The 21,460-nt window shown below is 38.6% G+C and overlaps 2 protein-coding genes across 2 annotated transcripts in view; one reads left to right on the top strand and one right to left on the bottom strand.

The window, feature by feature from the left end:
• Nucleotides 1-3,917, bottom strand: part of LOC139134327 (hematopoietic prostaglandin D synthase-like) — a 34,134-nt gene extending 30,217 nt beyond the window's left edge. The window contains exon 1 of the mRNA XM_070701211.1: nucleotides 3,831-3,917. The gene's annotated coding sequence lies outside the window, so the exon portion shown is untranslated. The remainder of the gene's footprint in view (nucleotides 1-3,830) is intronic.
• LOC139134314 (tripartite motif-containing protein 2-like) lies at nucleotides 3,728-21,050 on the top strand. Its single transcript, XM_070701202.1, has 2 exons — nucleotides 3,728-3,901; nucleotides 17,733-21,050. Exons 1-2 carry the CDS (start codon nucleotides 3,772-3,774, stop codon nucleotides 19,103-19,105), a joined length of 1,503 nt encoding a protein of 500 aa, XP_070557303.1. The 5' UTR covers nucleotides 3,728-3,771; the 3' UTR covers nucleotides 19,106-21,050.
• Nucleotides 21,051-21,460: the final 410 nt, after the last annotated feature.

The following is a 21,460-nucleotide window of genomic DNA, read 5'->3' as shown; positions in this document are numbered from 1 at the left end:
TCACGACCAGGCCAACCACATTGATGTCAGGGTCAGCCAAAATGACCCTAAGAATGAATAAACAGGGCAAAGACTACAAGTTTCCTGTGTGTATTGCCCGGGTCATTTTCTCAAAGATGTGTTTAACACATGGTAGGCGCGAGGTACGATGAAACAAAACTCGATATAATCACACCACACTCCGATTACTATTGTTGTTATACACAACGAGACAGGGCGCAACTTCTCTACGACGGTCGCATTAATAAACGTTACAACTGGTAACACAGCTACGTGTACATTGTTTTAGTTCCTCTCGTGTCGTTTGACATAAATTCTTCTTCATCTCGTGTTTCTTTGCTTTTCGTTTGTTATACGCGAAAAAGTTAGTGACTTTCTTTTGAAGACAGGAATAAATAAGTGTATCTACTTTAGTACTAACAACTACCGTCTATGATAAAGGTTAATGGTTGCAGTAAAGTGCTGTTGGTCAGTCGCTCCCTCTATCCCTGTTAAAACTGTCTTTTCCATGAGACGAGAACCATTCGTTTGGAGCAGGCCATTACAAATGTGCAGGTTAACGTTTGTTGGTCGCCTATATGGTATGTTTGTTCTGACCTTTCAAAGTAACCTTCTCTCCACCCATCAAATATCATACAATAGAAGCCTTTGTTAAACCCTCAAACTTTCAATGAATTTGGATGCGTTGCGTCTAATCTGTTTTATGTTTGATAAATTACACGCTTTAACAAGTTCAGTGATAATAATCTGTATCAGATGGAAAAGAATTATCACATGTCTAACATGCTCACCTCTTCAGTTCAATTTGACGTAAGAAATTTGAAGATGAGACATGACCAGCAGAATAGAAGACTGCGCTGGCAAATGTGCTTGGCACAGTTGAGCTGGATGTCGACCCTATGCCATAATTGCATTAAAGGTTTGACTTTCTGTCAGTAGAGCTAAAATTCCAAGGGATAGCATGTCGAAGCATGGCGGTAAAAATTTCCATGGTGAAAGGACTGTACTGCTCTCACTATAAAAAAGACGTCAAAAATACAAGCTAAAACAGTCTGCATTCTATGAAATTGCATGGATTAAGGTAGAATGCGCCTCGGGGCTCTAACACTTTTACAACATTCTGTTGGTCTACCACTAGTGGCGGTTCATTTTGAAGCTCATGGAGTAAATAACGTTTTCACCTGCATAGTTTGTGTTAATAGGAATGTTTATTTTCCTTCCACTGATATAACAAACCGATAAGAGCCATTTTGTATCCCAAATATTGGTAAATGTTGGGTAATGTGTTTCTCTATCACCAAAGTTTGAGCGGTGACGCCCTGATTTTTACTCTTGATTTGGTTAGAGAATAGTTTAAAGTTGATATGAGTAAAGATTGAGCAAAAATTTCACTATTCCATTTCATTAACTCATCTTTGGCTATGGACAAAGTAGTTCTGAAAAGTTTTTTTCTCTAATCGTTTAAAGAAATCAATAGGTTAATGACCAAAGCCATGTGGTGGCTTGGTAGCTGCAACATACAGTCATTCATTGAAACCTTTAAAAGAACGTTGTTTTATTAATAATCTTCTGCTGGCCAGAAAATTATCCTTGATCAAGTCCTCCACACAGGCAGAAAATAATAATTATGTCTTTTAGGCCAACGCATATAATATTATAGTGGTCCTTACATGAAGGGGATAGTAATTTGCAGAATTTTTTGTTCTAGAAGCAAGTAAACTAAATGATATTTGGAAAAAAGAAATATTCCTAGATTATAAACAGAACGAATTTATCGAAGAATACTCTAAAAGTTACCTGTTCGATATCTTTTATATTTATAGACTAGTATTGTGTGCAGTTATTAGTTAAAAATTAAGCGTAAATTGTAAAACATTTTCGCAAGTTTCTGGAAGACTTGATCACGGTGGCATACATGCCACGAAGAAACACACGATTATCGAATAGAAGAAGAGTAATCTTCATCGTCCGGTAGGTGGAACAATAAAAGACTCACCATGTAATCTATAGAACAGAAGTCAAGCTGAATCTTGATTTGTTTTTTAACCCCTGAAATAATTAGCCCAACTCAAAAATAAGTGTAATTCTACCCAAGAAGTTGTTCCGCCATTCATGCGCGTTGTCCTCTCCACTTAGAAATTTGTTTCACAGAAAACCATTGGCGAAAAATTCTAGCTCGATATTCTGAATAACCTTATCCATGGAACATCATTTGAGCTCTTGTTAGAAGTAAGATCTAAAAACTCGCAGAAGGACTTGGCGTGAAATAAATTACACCCTATCGCTCTATATGATTTTTATTGAAATCTGTCAACCCTATATAATACAGCAATCGTCACTTTTTTAATTTTGAGAAGACGTCAGTCGTTTCAATCGTGCCAGCACCGGAGAGTGCCAATGCCTTGTTCTTATCAGGGCAATGGTCTTGGTTACAGACTTATTTTGTTCTTAAGTATCTAAATTTATTTGAGTTTATTTAATCTCATTTTTCTCGCTCAGTGATGAAGCTCAGAAAACCTTGTCAAACGTTGTTAAAAACTGGTATGTGGTGACATAATAAGGCCGCGTTCAAAACAATGGGGGGGGGGGGTGCCTGGAGGAATTGCGATTGAAATATTATATTTTCAGACCCATCTCAGTACCCTAAAATATTTGATAAGTCCCCCGTCTATATGATCAAAAATTTTCATGTCCCCCCAAATTATCACATAGCCAAATATTTATCAGGAATTCATGCAGAGTAAAAAAATTGGTAAAAAACTTCGTTCTTGTTCTACTCACTGCAGCATGTTTAGCTGTCCAGTATTCAGCTTGCCAACACAGCCCAGTGTACCGTGCATTTGTATCATTGACAAATAGCTTTCAGTCTGAACTCTAATTAAATTATCAAAATATTTAGACAAACGGGCTTTGTTGATAAACTAAATATTGTGTCAACTGAATATTGTGTTTTTTAGCAAAGTGTGTCTGTCTTTTTGTAGTTTTTCTTTCTCGGTAGATTTGTAATTGTTACTGACAGTGTTTTCTCCTTTGCCCTTTCAAAAGACGTATGTATTTCCTTTTATAGTTTGTGTAACTAAAGGCCGGTGGCCTATGTCATTGAAGCAATAAAATGCCAAATGGCTTTGTTTTTTACATCAAGAAACTGTATTTGATACATTTCATAGGAAATTGAAAAAAATATCAACAGTTGCAGCCCCTGCCACGTTACAAGGCCAACTTGTTGTTTTTACGAAAATGTAATAGAATTCATACATTTTTAGATTTTTTCGAGATTAAAGTCATAAAATGCGACAAAACGGTTCTAGATTTTGTTTAATTATTACTAACATTAGAACCATTGGACGACATCAAAATGTTAGGAACCAAAATATTTTCAGTTCCCCCTAAAGGCAGAGCAAAACTATAAAGTCCCCTTCCACTACCTCAAGAATTTTCGAATCCCCCTGAATTCCTTCAGCCCACAACTGCCGTTTTTTGAACCCAGCCTAAAGAGACTTTCAGCGCCGACCATTTTTACCTGCTGATTGATACTATGAGTCTCGAATTCAAATTGTTTTGTAATCTTACCGTATTCTTTGATTATTCGTATTATGGTATGAAAATACCTGCGTTGAATGTGGAACATGCCGGTGCTATGCAACTCTAAGACTTAATTCTACGAAGATAACAAAAAACGCTGATTCGTAGAACTGGGTGACCTGTTCTATGACGTCACAACACGCTGTACAAACGCCTGTACAACAGACAACGAAAGAAGCAGCAACAGCAATGGCGGCAAAAGATTCGAACTTGTTGGAAGAGATCGATGACAACTTCCTATCCTGCACCGTTTGCTCAGAGCGTTACAAGAATGCGAAAATTCTAGCGTGTTTGCACAACTTCTGTGAGCCGTGTCTAAGTAAGCTGGCTGAGAAAGATGGCGCTATAAACATGTCCATTGACCCCGTTTCTGTACAACCGCCGCTTTATTGTGAGATGCATAAAGATAGCCAGGTCGATGTTTTCACTAAACCTGATTTTGCAGTGTGCTGGGGACGTAGAATTAAACCCGGGCCAGCTACAGAAAAGGAATTAGCGAGAAAACTACGAAGTAGCAGGACAACGCTATCTTCAACTCAGTCGTCTCCGGGAAAATTCTCCCAAACGCACACCTGTACCAGGAACACATTTAGAAATGAGTGTTGGAAATGAGATACTCAACCAGCTTTCAGAAATGAGGAAAGAAATGAATAATAATAAGCTGGAAGGGGTTGACAAAACCATTGGTGAGCTGACTACGTCAATGGATGACCAATTTACTTCTTTAAATTGCGAACTGAATGTGCTTCATTCGGAGGTAATTAGTTTAAAACAAAGAAACGAGCGTCTGGAAAAGGAAAACGAGGATTTGCAAAAGAGCTAAATGTCTTGCATCATAAAGTGCAGCAGTTTGAAAATGAGGTCCAAGAGATGAAAAGAGAGAAAGACGACCTAGAAAACCGTTCACGGAGAAATTACTTGTTGTTCTATGGTGTTAATCAAGAAAATAAAGAAAACTGGAAAACAACGGAAAGAAAAGTAAAAGACATTATCAAAGACACGATGGAATAGAAAAGGATGTGCAAATTGAAAGAGCGCATAGAATTTCAAATGCTCCGATCACCAAAGGATCAAAACCTATAATCGTCAGTTTTCAATCGTGGAAAGATAAAGACCTCATCCTGAAAAACGTAAAGAAGTTGAAATGGACAAATATAACGGTTGATGAAGATTTCTCTCCAAGGATAAGAAACATCAGAAAAAAACTTTTCGCGAAACGCATGTGAAATAATGGAAGAAGATGAGTCAAGTAAAGCTTTTGTGAGACTTGACAGACTGATTGTTTACAGAAATGGTCAATCTCTTGTGTACACAGTTGATGAGAAATTAAACCAGGTGGTTGGCGACCAAAGACGAGTATAGAGGTGTGGCCGAGGCCAGAAAATAATTCGTGTCTCTCCTATAAAAATTTCATGTTGGAACATCCATGGGCTAAAATCAAAAATAGGACAACCTTATTTTCATGAATACTGTAGTAAGTTTGACATTTTGGGTTATTGGAAACTTGGGCTAAAGATGAGTTGGAATTTAGTAATATTTTTCCTGGTTATATTGTGTTTAGTTTTGGTGGAAGAAGGTCAACTCAGAGAGGACGCTTTAGCGGTGGTTTGTTATTATTTGTGAGATCGATAAAATGGGAGTCAAAAGAATCAATAAGGATATAGAATATTGTATAGTTCTTAAAATGAAAAAAGAGTTTTGGGGGTTATATTATTATTATTATTATTATTTTATTTCTTAAAAACGCACTACACTGCGTCTCAGTGCTCTTTCAAGACTAAAAATGTATTTCTGAGAAACTAAGCATAAAAATAAAATGTCTATCTGGCAATAAAAAACAAAGTTACACTTTGTAATATTCCTTAAAAAGGTATGTCTTAACACTACGCTTAAAAGAATCAATAGTACAGTTTATGTCAGCATTAAAAGGGAGACCATTCCATAAAATAGGTGCTGCGACTGAAAAGGCACGGTAGCCGTAGTTTTAGTTGTCTTCTTTGTGTCGCGCCTCAGTAAAACTACTTTGTCCGATGAACGAAGGGTGCGATTGGAAACACGGGCGTCTATTAGTGGACGGAGATAGTCTGGGCATTTTCCGGAGATAATTTTGAAAGTCATGAGAATGAGCTTAAACTTAATTCTTTGCTCTATTGGTAACCAATGAAGCTTGTATAGGACAGGTGTTATATGATCGAATTTCCTAGTACCGGTAACAAGCCTAGCTGCAGCATTCTGTACGGATTGTAATTTTTGTAGTTGGTAGCGACTGATTCCATATAGCAAGCTGTTGCAGTAGTCTAAACGCGATGTTACAAAACGCGTGAACTAATTTCTCAGTTGTTGGAGTATCTAACAGGGAGCGAATTTTCCCTATTCTATGTAAGGCAAAATACGGCGATTTACATATGTTGTTTATTTGACTCGTCATGAAACCGTCCGAGTCAAACGCGACACCAAGATTTTGTATCGTAAAAGATGGAAGTATTTCTAACTCTCCAATTTCGAAACTATCGAGGCAATCTGTATCTTTCTTGAAACGTGATGAAAAGTGAATTACTTCTGTTTTATCATCATTCAATACCAGCGTGTTTGATTTCATCCATCCACGTAAATTCTCAACACATTGTTCTATATCTACTATAGCATCATCAGGCGTGTTACAGACTGCGTATATTCCGGAATCATCCGCATATAAGGTGTAATCTAAATCATGAGATGAAATGATATCGTCGAGCGGTGCTGAATATAGTGTAAATACAGTGGAATTTGATCGAGTGTCCGGTTTGCCTTGCAGAGCTCGACAAGTCTACATGTTGCTTATCATTAGAAAAGTAAACATTTGCAACAAATTGAGTCTTTGATGTTAGATTATACAGCGCGCGCGGCGAACGTTTCCCATACACTGTCTAGTCTACAATCATGACAGTCGTTTCAGCATGCCACTCATGCACAACAAGCTTGACACCGCACTATAGCTATAGCACATTATCAAAGTTTCTTTCAGCTATTTGTATACTTTGGTTTGGGAAATACAACTCAGACAAAACTCACTGGCATATTTTTCGAGTGTCGGATCTATATCTCGAGGAAAGTCCTCAACATCAACCGGACTGACTCTGGGCGTTTTATTAGGGAGCATTCGTTATTTACGGGGGAGGGGGGGTCGGTGGAAATCAGGGGGGGTTGACTTTTACAAAACCGCTTTTCAGGGGGGGGGGGTCAAATTTTACAATCAATGATTGAAGGGGGGGGTCAAATTTTACAAAGGTTTGTGTTGAGTTATGGAAAACAAAATTGACTTTGGAATTTCACCGAAATGTTGCTTGTGTAACCGATGTTTCGAGACGGCAGAATAATAACCGACCGAAGCTCAGCCAAATTTATTTCTCTAGCAGGGCCAACAAGTCCGAGACTGGCATTAACCTCTCTAGAGCAGCAACAGAGCATGTAGCCCTGAGTACAGGTCTGTGTGTTCCTGGCGTATACGGCCTCCACCACGCTGCCCTGCAACGGTCTGTGGAGATAACTGGGGTCTCTGCAGCGAGATTCAAAATGGGGATCGCCATGGGTAAACAACTTGTCGAGTATGTTATGTTTCAGAAAATGAGCGTTTTGGACGTTAGGAGAAGTCAATCGCATCTTTTCTGGGATTGGTTAGGAGGTAAAGGTAGGCAGGGAAAGGATTTTGCCCCAATAGAGCAGAATTACGGCCAAAAAGACCGTTTAGTCTTCATTGCGGTCCAGATCCAGGCCGCAGAGACCTCAAGTCTGTTCAAAGACCATTGCAGGGCTGTGGTAGAGGCCATATAATGCTGGGAACACACGTGCACACACCTGTACGCAGGGCTACACAGCATGGGGCATGAAAATTGCCACAAATGAGGGCACACAGTCCATGTAGCCGACAATGAGATGCAAATGATATGCGGTCAAGGTCTCCTCAACTAACTTTCAGCTGGTTCTTCACTTTCTACTATTTTTTTAGTATTTTTTACAAAGGCACAGACTTATTCTACCTGCAACTTAAAACTGATAGTGATTTTGTAGCTCATTCTTTACTATTTTTCATAGTTTTTGATAGCCGGTAACACACACTTCGTGTTCGTGTCGGCTACATGGACGATCTGCCGAAATGAGGAACCAACACACAGTCATATAATGTAACAAACAACTTCTGTATATATTGTGTCAAATATCGGGGTCTACATATAAAATAGTAAAACCGTACTTCAAAACTATAAATATTACTCCATGGTAACAGTAACCGTACTGATCGACCTCCCGACGGCAGGAGTCGAAGACACTTTCAGAACAAAACTCTGTTCAAACCCTTTCTAAATGCTTAACAATTTCTATGGAAAACTTAACGGTACCGCAGAGGTACCTCAGACTTGACGACGCGGCTGGGAAACACAAATAGTTCACACGCGACTTTAACTAATGTTCGATGATGAGCACAATTGTAAGTCCCGTGTAATGTCTGCACATGAAAGTCGGCGACAACACACGCAATTCACTGCTAAGCAGCGTCCAGTTCAGCTACCACGGGAGCAGCCATCTTACTAATATTCTTAGATCTTTTGTTTACTTCCGGTCGGGACATGCCGAACTAATCTGAAGTCTTATTACTCTGCTAACTCCGCGCATCGACAAAAGTTCAGTGGAACAATCATAAATAATGTTCTCATGACAATCTCAGACATCTGACTGAACTCATAAACGGAATAAAGTTCACAGTTAACACACAATTTGCTGCAGAAAGATCAGCTTTCAACTTGTGGTGATATTATCATCTTAGCAGTGCGTATATTGCAAATATACGGCACGGCTTTCACTTGTGTGAGCAATGTTCGTTCCATCGACTAAAGTAGAGGATGGCGTAGGGTTTAAATGAACAGTCCGATCCGCACAAAATTCGATCTCTGCCACTCACCGGTTTCTTTACATATCTGCTGACTTGAGAAAGACTCAAAATAGAGAAATATCTGACTTAAAAAGCACACGCTGACACTCAAACCTTCCAGTGCCAGTGCAGCATGCAACGTAAAACACTCTCTGGAAAGTTCCCGTCTTGGACTCCCTAGGTATACAGTGATAACACACAAGAACTCCCAGGCAAAATAGAAAATACACAGGTCCTCCATACATAATCTATGAGAAGCTATGAATAATTTCTTTTAAATACAAAACTAGCTAAATCTGTGTATTTATAGATTCTTGATTATTGATATTAATGTACTTGATAAGACTAGGGTAGTTACCAGTGCATGTGTGAGCAAGAAATATGATTTTGGAATTTCACCGAATTGTTAATTCACTATCTTGTCAGAGGAAACTATGAATAATTTTTTTCCCATAACATTACTAGTTAAATCTGTGTATTTATGTACGCTTGATTATTGATATTAATTTACTTGATTAGACTAGGGTGGTAACAAGTGGATGTTTGTGCAAGAAATTTGATTTTGGAATGTCACCGAAATGTTGATTCACTATCTTGTATATATGGAAACTATGAATAATTTTTTTCCAATATAAAACTAGGTAAATCTGTGTATTTATGTACTCTTGATTATTGATATTAGTGTACTTGATTAGACTACAGCGATTACAAGTTCATGTGTGTGCAAAAATTTGATTTGGCATTTCACCAAAAATGTTGATTCTCTAGTATGTGAGGAAACTTTTTCAGCCCGGGGCCACAGGGTGCGAAGGGTTAATGAATCAATCTGATGAATTTTTTTTTTTTTCATGGGGAGGGGGGGGGGTCACATTTTACAATTGATGAATTGAGGGGGGGTCAAATTTTAGAAATTTGATTTGGAGGGGGGGTCGCTTTTTACGTTTCATTTGTCGCTCAAATTCCACCGGCCCCCCCTCCCCGTAAATAACGAATGCTCCCTTATAGTAGAACATTGTATTTCTTCAGCAAAGTAAAGAATATTTGAAGGCAGAGAGTTATCGCCGTCTCCTCCATGCTAACCCGTAGCCGTGTGTGATGCCGTCAGGGAAATTAAGTGCCAAAATATAGTGAATTATTTCAGAAACACTGGATGCGTTATTCAATTGCACAAAATGTACCGTGTTAATTGAACTGCACTTGCATGTGCAAAATCAACACTTTTCTTCAAGTCTATTTTGTAGCTCAGAGAAGTGTCAATTGAGAAAGTTTCATTTAGCTGAGACAAAAGAGAAAGCGGGATTAAAGTTTCAAGCAGGAGTGTTCAGCATTTTCTGGTCGACAATATTCAGTGTTGTATCGTGTCAAACTTGTTGATAGAGTAGACTGCATTGGCAATGCTACAGACTGCATGCTGAAGGAACTGTTGTCGTGATTGCTGACATCGAGAGAAGAAAAGTTTTTTTTTCAAAAAGAATTTACTTGTTTCTTCATAAAGTTCCCAATTTAAAAGTAAACACCTAAAAGAAAACTGGTGATGTGCATGTAGTGCAGTGTTATCCTTGTTGTGAGTGACATGCTGAAACGACTGCAGTGCACGTGATCGTGACGAGACAGTGCCATGGGAAACGTTTGCCGCGCGCTGTAATCTAACACCAACCAAAGACAAAGACTGAATTTGTTGCAAATGTTTACTTTTCTAATGATAAGCAACATGTAGACTCGTCGAGCTCTGCAAGGCAAACCGGACACTCAATCAAATTCCACTGTAGTATTGGTCCTAATACAGAACCCTGTGGAACACCGAAACGCAGAATTGCCTCGCATGATGTAGTGCTTTCAATGGCAACGCGTTGCAAACGATTTGACAAATATGAATGGAACCATTTAAGAGCCGTACCTGTGACACCAAATCGCCGTTCTAGTCTGAGAAGCAAAATACGATGATCTAGAGTGTCAAATGCTGCTGACAGGTCGAGCATTACCAGAATTACATCCTTGCGTGAATCTAAAGCTAACATGATATCGTTGTGTACACCAAGCAAAGCAGTCTCCGTGCTATGCCCAGTACGATAGGCTGATTGACATCTTGCATATAAGTGATTCTCGGATAGGTAGGATTTCAGTTGCTCAGCTAATATTCTTTGTAGACACTGGGATAAAAATGGCAGATTTGATACAGGTCTGTAGTTCATGAGTACATTGTGATCAAGAGTTGGGTTTTTTTTAAGTAAAGGTCTGATTACAGCAGACTTTAAACTCTGAGGAAATACACCTGTCAACAGTGAAGTGTTAAACATGTGAGTGATAAAAGGTACAATACCGTGGATGCACTCTTTAAAAAAGATTGGTTGGTAAAATGTCTAATCTGCAAGATTTAGTTGGAGCTCTCATAATCACTTTCAACACTTCATCATCTGTGACAGGAGTGAAAGACGAAAATGAACAGTGTGGTGATGTTGTGACTGAATCATCGAAGACTGGCGTAAGACCCGCTCTCAGCTTTTCAGCTTTACTTTGAAAAAAGTTCAAAAACGTATTACTCAATTCTTTTGAAGAGACATCAGTCGGTATGATGTTAGCAGTCGCCTTCTTTGATCCGGTGAGCTCATCGACTATGGTGAAAAGTCCTTTCATGTCTGCCGCATCGATACGGGTACGATGATACTCGGCTTTCACTTCGTCGACACGACGACTGTATTCCAACCGCTTTGCCAAGAACATTTCGCGATGAACAGTCAAATTACTACTTTGCCATTTCCGTTCGTATTGTCTGACCGTTCTTCTCATCGACAGCAACTCTTCGTTGTACCAGGGAGCTCTGGCTTATCGATGAACGACTTTGAACTTATCGGTGCTATGCTATCAAGAATCTTCGTCAAAGTCTGATTATATAAGTCGCAGATTTCGTTGACATCGTCATGTTGTGCGAAGCTTGAAAATGATGTACGTATCATTGCGTTCAGTGCCTTTGATCAATGGTTTTGAAATTGTGGCTTGAACGAATTACCTTGACATTGGCCGGCCTGATTACCTCTACATAAAGCGAACGCAGCTGTGATCAGACGAGAGCATTTCGGTGGTGTCAACTTGACCAATTATTGGATCAGACGATCGTGTGATGAGAAGATCAAGCATGTGTCCGAGGTTGTGGGTGGGTGAAGTTACATATTGCTGAAGGTCATTTGCACTGAGTAAATCAGTAAATTTAGCAGCATCGTGAGGATTCGGGTCATTCAAATGGAAATTAAAATCACCCGCAATCAACAGATGTCCAGGTGACAGAATGACAGTCTCTAGTAAGGTGGCAAATTCCTCCAGGAAATCGTATGTTGTTGACAAATTTTTCTTCGATTTTGGCGGACGGTAAATTGCGATGACTCTCAAAGTTTCAGTGGAACATCGGAAACAAATGTCCAATGATTCAAATGACTTGAAGGAGTGTGTAACCTTGGCAGCAACAGTCATATTAGATCTCGCTAAGACTGCTACACCACCGCCTCTGCGGTTTCTCCGTGGTTGTTGATAAACAGAATAACCAGAGACAGCTGATAAAAACTCTTAAATGACAGGATCGTCGCTCTCATTCATCCATGTTTCAGTTACAATAAAAAAGTCACGTTTGTTCTCAATCAGCATCATAACTATACTTCCAACCTTACCATTCACTTATCGCGCATTCCATAGTGCTCCATTTAATTGCAATTTTTGATTAATTGCTGAGATTCTGGAAATTTTCATTAAACCATGTCTTGGTCTTCATATCAGTCTGTACGTATGCCAATAGGTCGATACGAATGGCTGAATATGATGATTTTTCTGATGACGTGGTCCGGCTTTCCTTCCACGAGGACGAATAGCGAATCTGATTTTCCGTGCCGCTGCAATGGCATTCTCAGTTGCGTACTTGTTGGAATTCCATCTCAAAGATAGCAGGACACTTCGTGACATCGTCGTAAAACGTGACGTTGGAACAGCCATATTGAAACAAAGAGAAATCACTACTACCTGCTACACGATGAACTGAAATGTCCTTGGTGAAGTCGAAAAGCACGGATTCGATCAGTATCGCCCAATTCCAAATATGCTGACTATAACGAAGGCTGTCCACCTCAAACTATATGGTAAAACCTTGTAAAAATAGGTCAAAACAGATAAAATCGAGGAGCAAGACGCTCGTGTAGGCAGCCGGGATCAGCGCCCTCAATCGTGTTGAAAGAGACATGTTACTTTGTGTCACCTATATTGCGCCAGAGGGGTCATCCTTTTATAATTCCATAAATTATAGTAACGGTATCGAAAATCTAGAAGACAAATTGATTCAAATTCAAGCAGACCATGAAGGATGTAATTTGATGGTTATCGGGCATTTCAATGCTCGATGTGGAAATTTAGAAGATTTTATCATTGAGGATGAAAATACTGTAATTGGAGAGTTGGCGGACAGCTACCAAAACGATCATTTCAACATACCAAGATATTCTAAAGATTCAGTGGTAAATAATTTCGGAATGTCTTTGATCTCCATGTGTTGCTCTTTAAGTTTACATTTTCTAAATGGAAGAGTAACCGGTGACGAGGAAGGGGATTTTACGTGCATAGCCAATAGAGGCAGAAGTACTGTTGATTATTTATGTGTATCTACTGATTTGTATAGCCATATTTCACATTTTGAAATACCAACAATAGATGGATCTGATCATTTCCCACTGACATGTATTTTAAAGTGTAACACATCGGGTGATCCTGCCTCACCTTTTGAGAATGCACGTTTTGTTAGAGGTACTTACAAATGGAAAGAAGAATCAATAAGTTTATATCGTGATTTTTTATCAACGCAATACGTGAAAGATAAGCTACATGATTTGCTTATGTTGGTTGATTCTGATGTAAATGTAGTGGTGAAAAATTTATCTGCTCTGCTTGAAGAAGCGGGCAAAATGCACATATGTTCATGCCTTTCAAAGCAGAAAATGGTATTGCACAGCGCACACAAGCAACATGGTTTTATCAAGAATGCAGACAGAAAAGACATCTGAAATTCCAGTGGTTGTACAGATTTAGAATACCTGGTGATCCAGCTGACTATGATGAATATTCAAAGGTCAGAAACGAATACACAAAAATGTGCAGAGAAAAGTCGACACATTTCACCAATTTGCAAAATAATAGACTGCACTCGACAAAAAATGTAAATGAAATGTGGAAAATTCTTAGTGGGTTAAAATACAAAGGAAATCCTGCAAATGTCATTGACATTCAATCGTGGGGTATGTACTTTTCTTCCCTGTTAAATGTAAATAACGAGGAGGCAAATGTTCAGGAAATTTATTCGTCAGATTTAGGACAGGTTTACATTGAAGAGGACACTTTAAATGCACCAATTACAGATACTGAAATCATAGAAGCATTCAAAATTTGAAGAAAAATAAAGCTGCCGGGGAAGACTATCTTATTGGACAATTTTTCAAATCAGCTCAAGATATTTACCAATTTAAATAAGCTTTCCAATAGAATTTATAATACTGGTGTTTTCCCTTCAGACTGGGGAAAAGGAATTATTTTGCCACTTTACAAGAAAGGAGATACGGGAAATCCTGAAAATTATAGAGGTATTACATTGCTTAGTGTTTTCAGTAAAATTTTTACGGGTATTTTAAATAAGAGGCTTTATTGTTGGGCAGAAGCAACCAATAAGATCCCAGAAGAACAAGCTGGTTTTCGTAAGAAATACAGTACTACAATAGATAACATGTTTGTTTTAAATGCACTCATTCAAAAACACTTGTACAGGAAGAAATTGCCCTTTTATTGTCTTTTTGTTGATTTTCAAAAAGGCAATAAAGACCTTGGCCCAACAAGCCAGTAAAAAATCTAGCCGTACAGGTTTTATTATAAAATCAAAAAGCTGCCACTATCATTGTATTTCAAATTATTTGACGCTATGGTTACTCCTATTTTGACGTATGGAGCTGAAGTTTGGGGTTATAAGCTTTATGACAATGTTGAAAGAGTTCAACAAAAAGCTTGTAAAAATATTCTTTGCGTACGATTGAATACATCTAGAAATGCAGTTTTAGGGGAATGTGGCAGACAACCGGTATTTGTTATAAGTGTTAAGAAGTGTATCAAGTATTGGTTAAAATTGATTCAAATAGAAAACTACAGACTCCCTTTCAGAGCCTATAAAATGCTTAAAAATTTAGATGATAGTGGAAAATTACTTGGGCAAGTCAAGTATGCATTTTACTGCAAAATTTTGGTTTTCATTATGCGTGGGTGGCTCAGGAAGTTGGAAATTCTGATTATTTTTTGTCATTATTTGTATCAAGAGTCGCTGAAGTTTCGATGCAAACGTGGTATACAAACATTCATAAGGAAACTTCACTTTATAATTATATTACTTTTAAACATTTGTTAGAACCAGAAAGGTATATTGATATTTTACCAGAAAGACACCTCCTATCAGCAGTCGCCAGAATCAGATGTGCAGTAGAAAGCAAATTAGAAATTGTAAGAGGAAGAGAACTAAAAATAGAAAGACAGTTGAGATTATGTAGATTTTGTAAAAAGAGATCTGTAGACGATGAATATCATTTTTTGTTGATATGTGACTTTACACAAACATTAAGACAACATTATCTGCCTGTATATTACACTGAGAATGTATCCTTTGTAAAATTTATTGAACTAATGAAAAATAGGGATAAGCATGTGATTTTTAGTCTTGTCAAATATATTCACCACGGTATAAACAAGAGAAAGATGTCAGAGAGACCACAAGTGTAAGTTTAGATATCAGTATTGTACGGCGAGTGTGTCTGTCTTTTTGTAGTTTTCTTTTTCGGTAGATTTGTAATTGTTACTGACATTGTTTTCTCCTTTGCCCTTTCAAAAGACTTATGTATTTCCTTTTATAGTTTGTGTAACGAAAGGCCGGTGGCCTATGTTATTGAAGCAATAAAATGCCAATGGCTTTGTTTTTACATCAAAACACTGTATTTGATACATTGCATAGAAATATTGAAAAACATATCAACAGTTGCAGCTTCAGTCTCGTTACAAGGCCAACTTGTTGTTTTTACGAAAATGTAATTGCATTCATATGTTTTATATTTTTTCGAGATTAAACTTATAAAATGCGACAAAACGGTTCTACATTTTATTTTTAATTATTACAAATATTATAACTATTGGATGATATCAAAATATTTGGAACCAAAATATTTTCAGGTCCCCCTATAGGTAGAGCAAAACTTTCAAGTCCCCCTCGACTACCTCAAGAATTTTCGAATCCCTCCTGAATTCCTTCAGCCCACAACTACAACTTTTTGAACCAAGCCTAAAGAGACTTTGGGCGCCGAACTTTTTTACCTGCTGCGTTGATACTATGAGTCTCGAATTCAGATTGTTTTGAAATCTTACCGTATTTTTTGATTATTCGTGTTATGGTATAAAAATACCTGCGTTGAATGTGGAACATGCCGGTGCTATGCAACTGTAAGCCTTAATTCTACGAAGATAATAAACGCTGATTCGTAGAACTGGGTGACCTGTTCTATGACGTCACAACACGCTGTACGAACGCCCAGCTGTACGGACAGACAACGAAAGAAGCAGCAACAGCAATGGCGGCAAAAGATTCGAACTTGTTGGAGGAAATCGACGACAACTTCCTATCCTGCACAGTTTGCTCAGAGCGTTACAAGAATGCGAAAATTCTAGCGTGTTTGCACAGTTTCTGCGAGCCGTGCCTAGGTAAGCACAGGGAACTTAGTAATCTTGTTGTTGTTGTTGTTGTTGTTGTTGTTGTTGTTGTTGTTGATGGTGGTGATGATGATGTTGACGATAATAAAAAATATTAAAAACAATGTCTCATTCCTTGCTGTTGTTTGTCGATGTTGTAGATAATTGTAAAAGAAAACTGTAATCGTGATCAAAAAAACGACGTAGGTCGCCCAACGTCACTCCCGTCCTATTATACAACCAAGGGTGGAATCGAGATGCCCCTGATCAAGGCTCATCAGCCACTTCAAGGCCCAGAAAAAACACCCCATTCACGAGCGATCGATTGAAATGTGCTATCATAGGCACTGAAATTTATCTCACTGACCTAATTTGGGCTTCACTTGAACTACCGACCTGCAAACGAGTGGAAAAACGGCGATTTCCAAGTCGTACCCGGTCAAAATCGATCACATTTGAACTTCCCGGTCGATGGTGACGGCGCTTTCGTCACTGGGCATTAAATTGACCAATTGGGGGCCCTGTAAAGGCTGCTTCGGCCAGCTCTCATTACCAATACATGAGGAGGCTTGTCCCAACGCAAAATTTCACTACAGTTTAAACTTCGCGGTCTCAACTTCATTCAATTTCCATTCTTGTAGAATAATACTTATATATGGATACCAATGACAAATCAACCCGTCATTTACTGTAAACTATCACCTGGAATACTCATTCACAACGACAATGTACACTCGCTCAATACGAGCCCGGATGTTGATTACGCTTGTATCCTTGTAACGGGGGAAAGTCAAATACACGGAAGTGTACGCTCTAACTATCGACAGTATATCCTGACGTAAAATGGCAGATTTCCTGACAAAGAGTTGGAAAGTCTCCGTTTATCTGCATGACTATGAAGGTTTTTCTACGTTTTTTCGCGTACTTTTGAACGTTACACGTACGCGTACGAGCAGGGAGCATTGAAACATAAACAATCGGCTGGCCGAAGCAGCCTTTACAGGGCCCCCAATTGGTCAATTTAAATGCCCAGTGACGAAAGCGCCGTCACCATCGACCGGGAAGTTCAAATGTGATCGATTTTGACCGGGTACGACTTGGAAATCGCCGTTTTTCCACTCGTTTGCAGGTCGGTAGTTCAAGTGAAGCCCAAATTAGGTCAGTGAGATAAATTTCAGTGCCTATGATAGCACATTTCAATCGATCGCTCGTGAATTGGGTGTTTTTTCTGGGCCTTGAAGGTGGCTGATGAGCCTTGATCAGGGGCATCTCGATTCCACCCTTGGTTGTATAATAGGACGGGAGTGACGTTGGGCGACCTACGTCGTTTTTTGATCACGATTACAGTTTTCTTTTACAATTATCTACAACATCGACAACAACAGCAAGGAATGAGACATTGTTTTTTAATATTTTTTATTATCGTCAACATCATCATCACCACCATCAACACCAACAACAACAACAACAACAACAAGAAGAAGATTACTAAGTTCCCTGTGAGGTAAGCTGGCTGAGAAAAGTGGCGCTATAACATGTCCAATATGTCGACGCTCACACGAACTTCCTGATACGGGCGTGTCTGGTATTGGTGCCAATTTGTTTATCAACGAATTGGTGGAGATGTTCAGAAAACGAGAAGAGAGCTCAGAAGCAGCCGGGCAATGCCAGGGTTGCGGGCAGGCTGAATCTGTCAAACACTGCGTTGAATGTGATTCTGATTTGTGTAGATTTTGTTCAGCTTCTCATGGCCTATTAGCAGTTACCAGGTCACACCGTTTGATGACCTCAGAAGAGTACCAGGCTGCAAAGTCCATCGACCCCGTTTCTGTACAGCCGCCGATTTATTGTGAGACACATACAGATTGCCAGGTCGATTTCTACTGTGATACATGTGACGGAAATATCTTCTACAAGTGTACGGCCTTAGATCATCCGAGACCGGAGCATAAATACAGATACCTGAAGGACGCAGCCTCAGAATACTCCAAAGATCTAAAGGACGCAATCGACAAAGTGAAAGTGAAAGAAAACGAAGCTCACAAAAGCAAAGCTGTAGTTATGGAAACGGTCGAATCACTTGATAAGTATTACAATATAGAAGAAGCGAACATGAAACAACACATCCAGAAAACAATCGATGACGTCACTCACATGATACGTGAAAATGGTGACAAACTTCTTGGTGAGTTGAAAAACGAATACGAGAAAAGGAAAATCAACTTGAATGCACAGCTGAAAGAATTGGAGTGCGTAGAGAGTGACATGTCATATGCAAGAGAGTATGCTGAGAAACTGATGCATTATGGGAACGCTGCACAGTTGATGTCAGCCAAGAAAGGAATTGCATCTCAAATGGAAGAATTGCTGAATGTAGAGACACAAACTGACCCGACTGAGACTGATTATATGGAGTTCCAAGCATGTGATGACTTCTGTTCGACAAAATCTGTTGGTGTATTGCTAACATCCATTGCATCAGTCATCGATGTTCCAGAAATTGTCAGAAAAGGCGAAGACATCACTTTAACCATAGCAACAGACGATGAAAATGCTGAAATTATTGCTGTCATGAAGAAACCTGACAACAACCAAGAAGAAATTACAGTGATAAATAACAATGATGGAACGTGGAGTTTGAAAACACAAGCCAAGATGACAGGAAAACATGAAGTCACAGTGTCAGTATCCATGAGACCAGTCAAAGGGTCACCAGTGACAATCAATGTTATTCCACAGAAAGGTTTGATTTGTAAATTTGGTAGGGAAGGGTCAGGTGTAGGAGAGTTGAATGATGCCTGGGGAGTACGAGTAACCAAAGATGGGAATATAAGGTCTGTGAGCGTGGAAATCACAGACTACAGTCTTTCACTTTAGATGGTCGACATAGTTGTATAACTAGGTTTAGTAATATTTCAAGAAAAGTTTATCCTGTGTTTTCCACCTTATCAGAGGATGGAAGTGTCTTTACGACTGAACGCAACGGTCACCAAGTAATTGTCCATGATGAGAATGGTAGAGTGTCGCGATGTTTCGGGAAAGGTGTGATTCAATATCCGTTTGGAATAGCAATAAGTCCTTTAAATGGCAGGGTTTATGTTGCAGATTACAGGGGCCACTGCGTACACATCTACAGCCAAGCTGGCAATCATCATGGTTCATTTGGCTTTCAAGGTAGAGGTCAGCTGTATAACCCTATAGGTATTGTTATTGACGCTGAGGGCAGAGTCTTCGTATCAGATAAATCAAATCACCGCATTCAAGTGTTTGATGCTGAGGGTCAATACCTTTATACGTTTGGCAGTGCAGTGTCTGGTGATAATCAGATGATAAATCCACGAGGCATGTCATTTGACAGAGATGGCAATGTGTATGTGTGTTGTGAGAACGGAGTGATGAAATGTGATCCAGGTGGTAAATTTATCTGTCGAATTGATAGCGATGATAATCAGGCAGTGGAACCTCGTGGTATCTGTGTAACTGATGACAAACCATTTGGTAGTGTTGTAGTGGTCGACCAAAATAATTGCATCCAAGTTTTCACGGCGTGAATGAAAACGATCCTCGTATCAGCGCTGATTAAATTGCTTTGAAATTAATTAAAATGAAGGAAATATGTACACATAAGGGAGCCTTTAGTAATTACAGTGGGGTTGGCCAAGGGAATTCAGGGACGTTCCATGACGTAAAATGTGACCTCTCTTTTCCAATTTGTAAAACATGACACTCCCTGTTCCACACTGAAATGGTGCAATGTAAGTATGATCTTACCAGAACTGCTTCACACTCGTACACCTTCATGTTTACCTTGTATTCCCATCTTTTGTTTGTTTTTCTATCATCTGCTTATTCTTTGAAATTTGACCTTGTTTTCATATTTTAACCAAAGTAGGTCGTACTCTGACCATGCTGCTGTCATCAAAATTGATAACCATTATATTTCAACAATGATGCTTGTTATTTTTGAAACACCTTACAACACGAATGTGATATATCACACCTCGTCGGTTCTTTGTATACTAATATTTCGACATTATGTATCATCTCTAGTTACTCATTTTTACTGACTTAGATTTTTCAGAAAGTGACAGAGAAATTATCTCGAAGTCACCGTCAGTGGGCAGACAAGCAACCCTTAAATAGTCCACAACATGTACAATCTTTGCGTTCATGATGAATTATGAGTGTTTTGTCTGTATTCATTTTAAAGACGTCACTGGTAAATTTATTTGAATGTAATGATGAGACATACATTCTTTATTAAGGTAGTGTTTGCCTCGAAAGTGAAAGAGTTTAACTTTCCTAAATGATACCTTTAACCGTTCCCTTTCAAAATCAAGATTAAAAATCGGGGGCCTCCTTGCAAAGTTTAGTATTAGAGAAAGAAATCACCTAACATTTACCTATATTCGAAATTCAATATGGCTCCCCACGTTAACTCTATGTGGAAAAGTAATTTTTTGTTTTTGAAAAACTACGACGAAAATTTTTACATAGAACAGAGGATAACAAAACCGAATTAGTTGAAGATCGTTATTAGACAAAGAAATGCATAGTGAGCTAATGGCGAGCTAAGGTACTGAGAACATTTTATGTAGAAAGTTGATGTAATTGTTTTACACAGTTGACTTACTTGTATTTTCTAGTTATATATTATCTGGTTGTGTATTGTTTGATACGTTGTTGTTATCTGAGACGTTGTAACAGGCTAATTAAATCGAAGTCTATATAGATGTTATGGTTTTGATTTACGATTTTTCCATACCTCACGCAAGCTGTCATATTTTCTGTGTATGGTACTATAAATGTACACTTCAAACACATTTTAACCTCGAGAAGTTAGATTCAGCCGAATAGTTAGTTGTTATTCAGGCAGCTGCTACTAAACAAAGAGAACATCTTTGTTTCCTGGTTGTTAGCCTGCTAATTTTACGTTTGCCATTTTTCGTCGTTTTAGCAACGAAAGGTATAATTTGAAATATTTAACTAACTTCACAATTTTATTAAGGCATTTGACCCCAGAAAACAAAATTATTCCTTTCTCCCTTATTGTATTGAAACATTTTGTAACACGAAGCACATTACTTTCATTTGTTAACATATAGGGGTATTGATTAAGTATAACACAAAATTTATCCAAGGGTGACAGTCGTTAGCTCGTTACTTTTTCACACTGTCATGTTCCATTTACTATACCAATCTTTATGTTGCAAGAACACTAAAGTGTGACTG

The sequence above is a fragment of the Ptychodera flava genome, chromosome 1, assembly GCF_041260155.1.
Source record: "Ptychodera flava strain L36383 chromosome 1, AS_Pfla_20210202, whole genome shotgun sequence".
Lineage (NCBI taxonomy): Eukaryota > Metazoa > Hemichordata > Enteropneusta > Ptychoderidae > Ptychodera > Ptychodera flava.
Note: the sequence above shows the minus strand (reverse complement) of the source record. Positions and strands in the feature narration are given on the sequence as shown.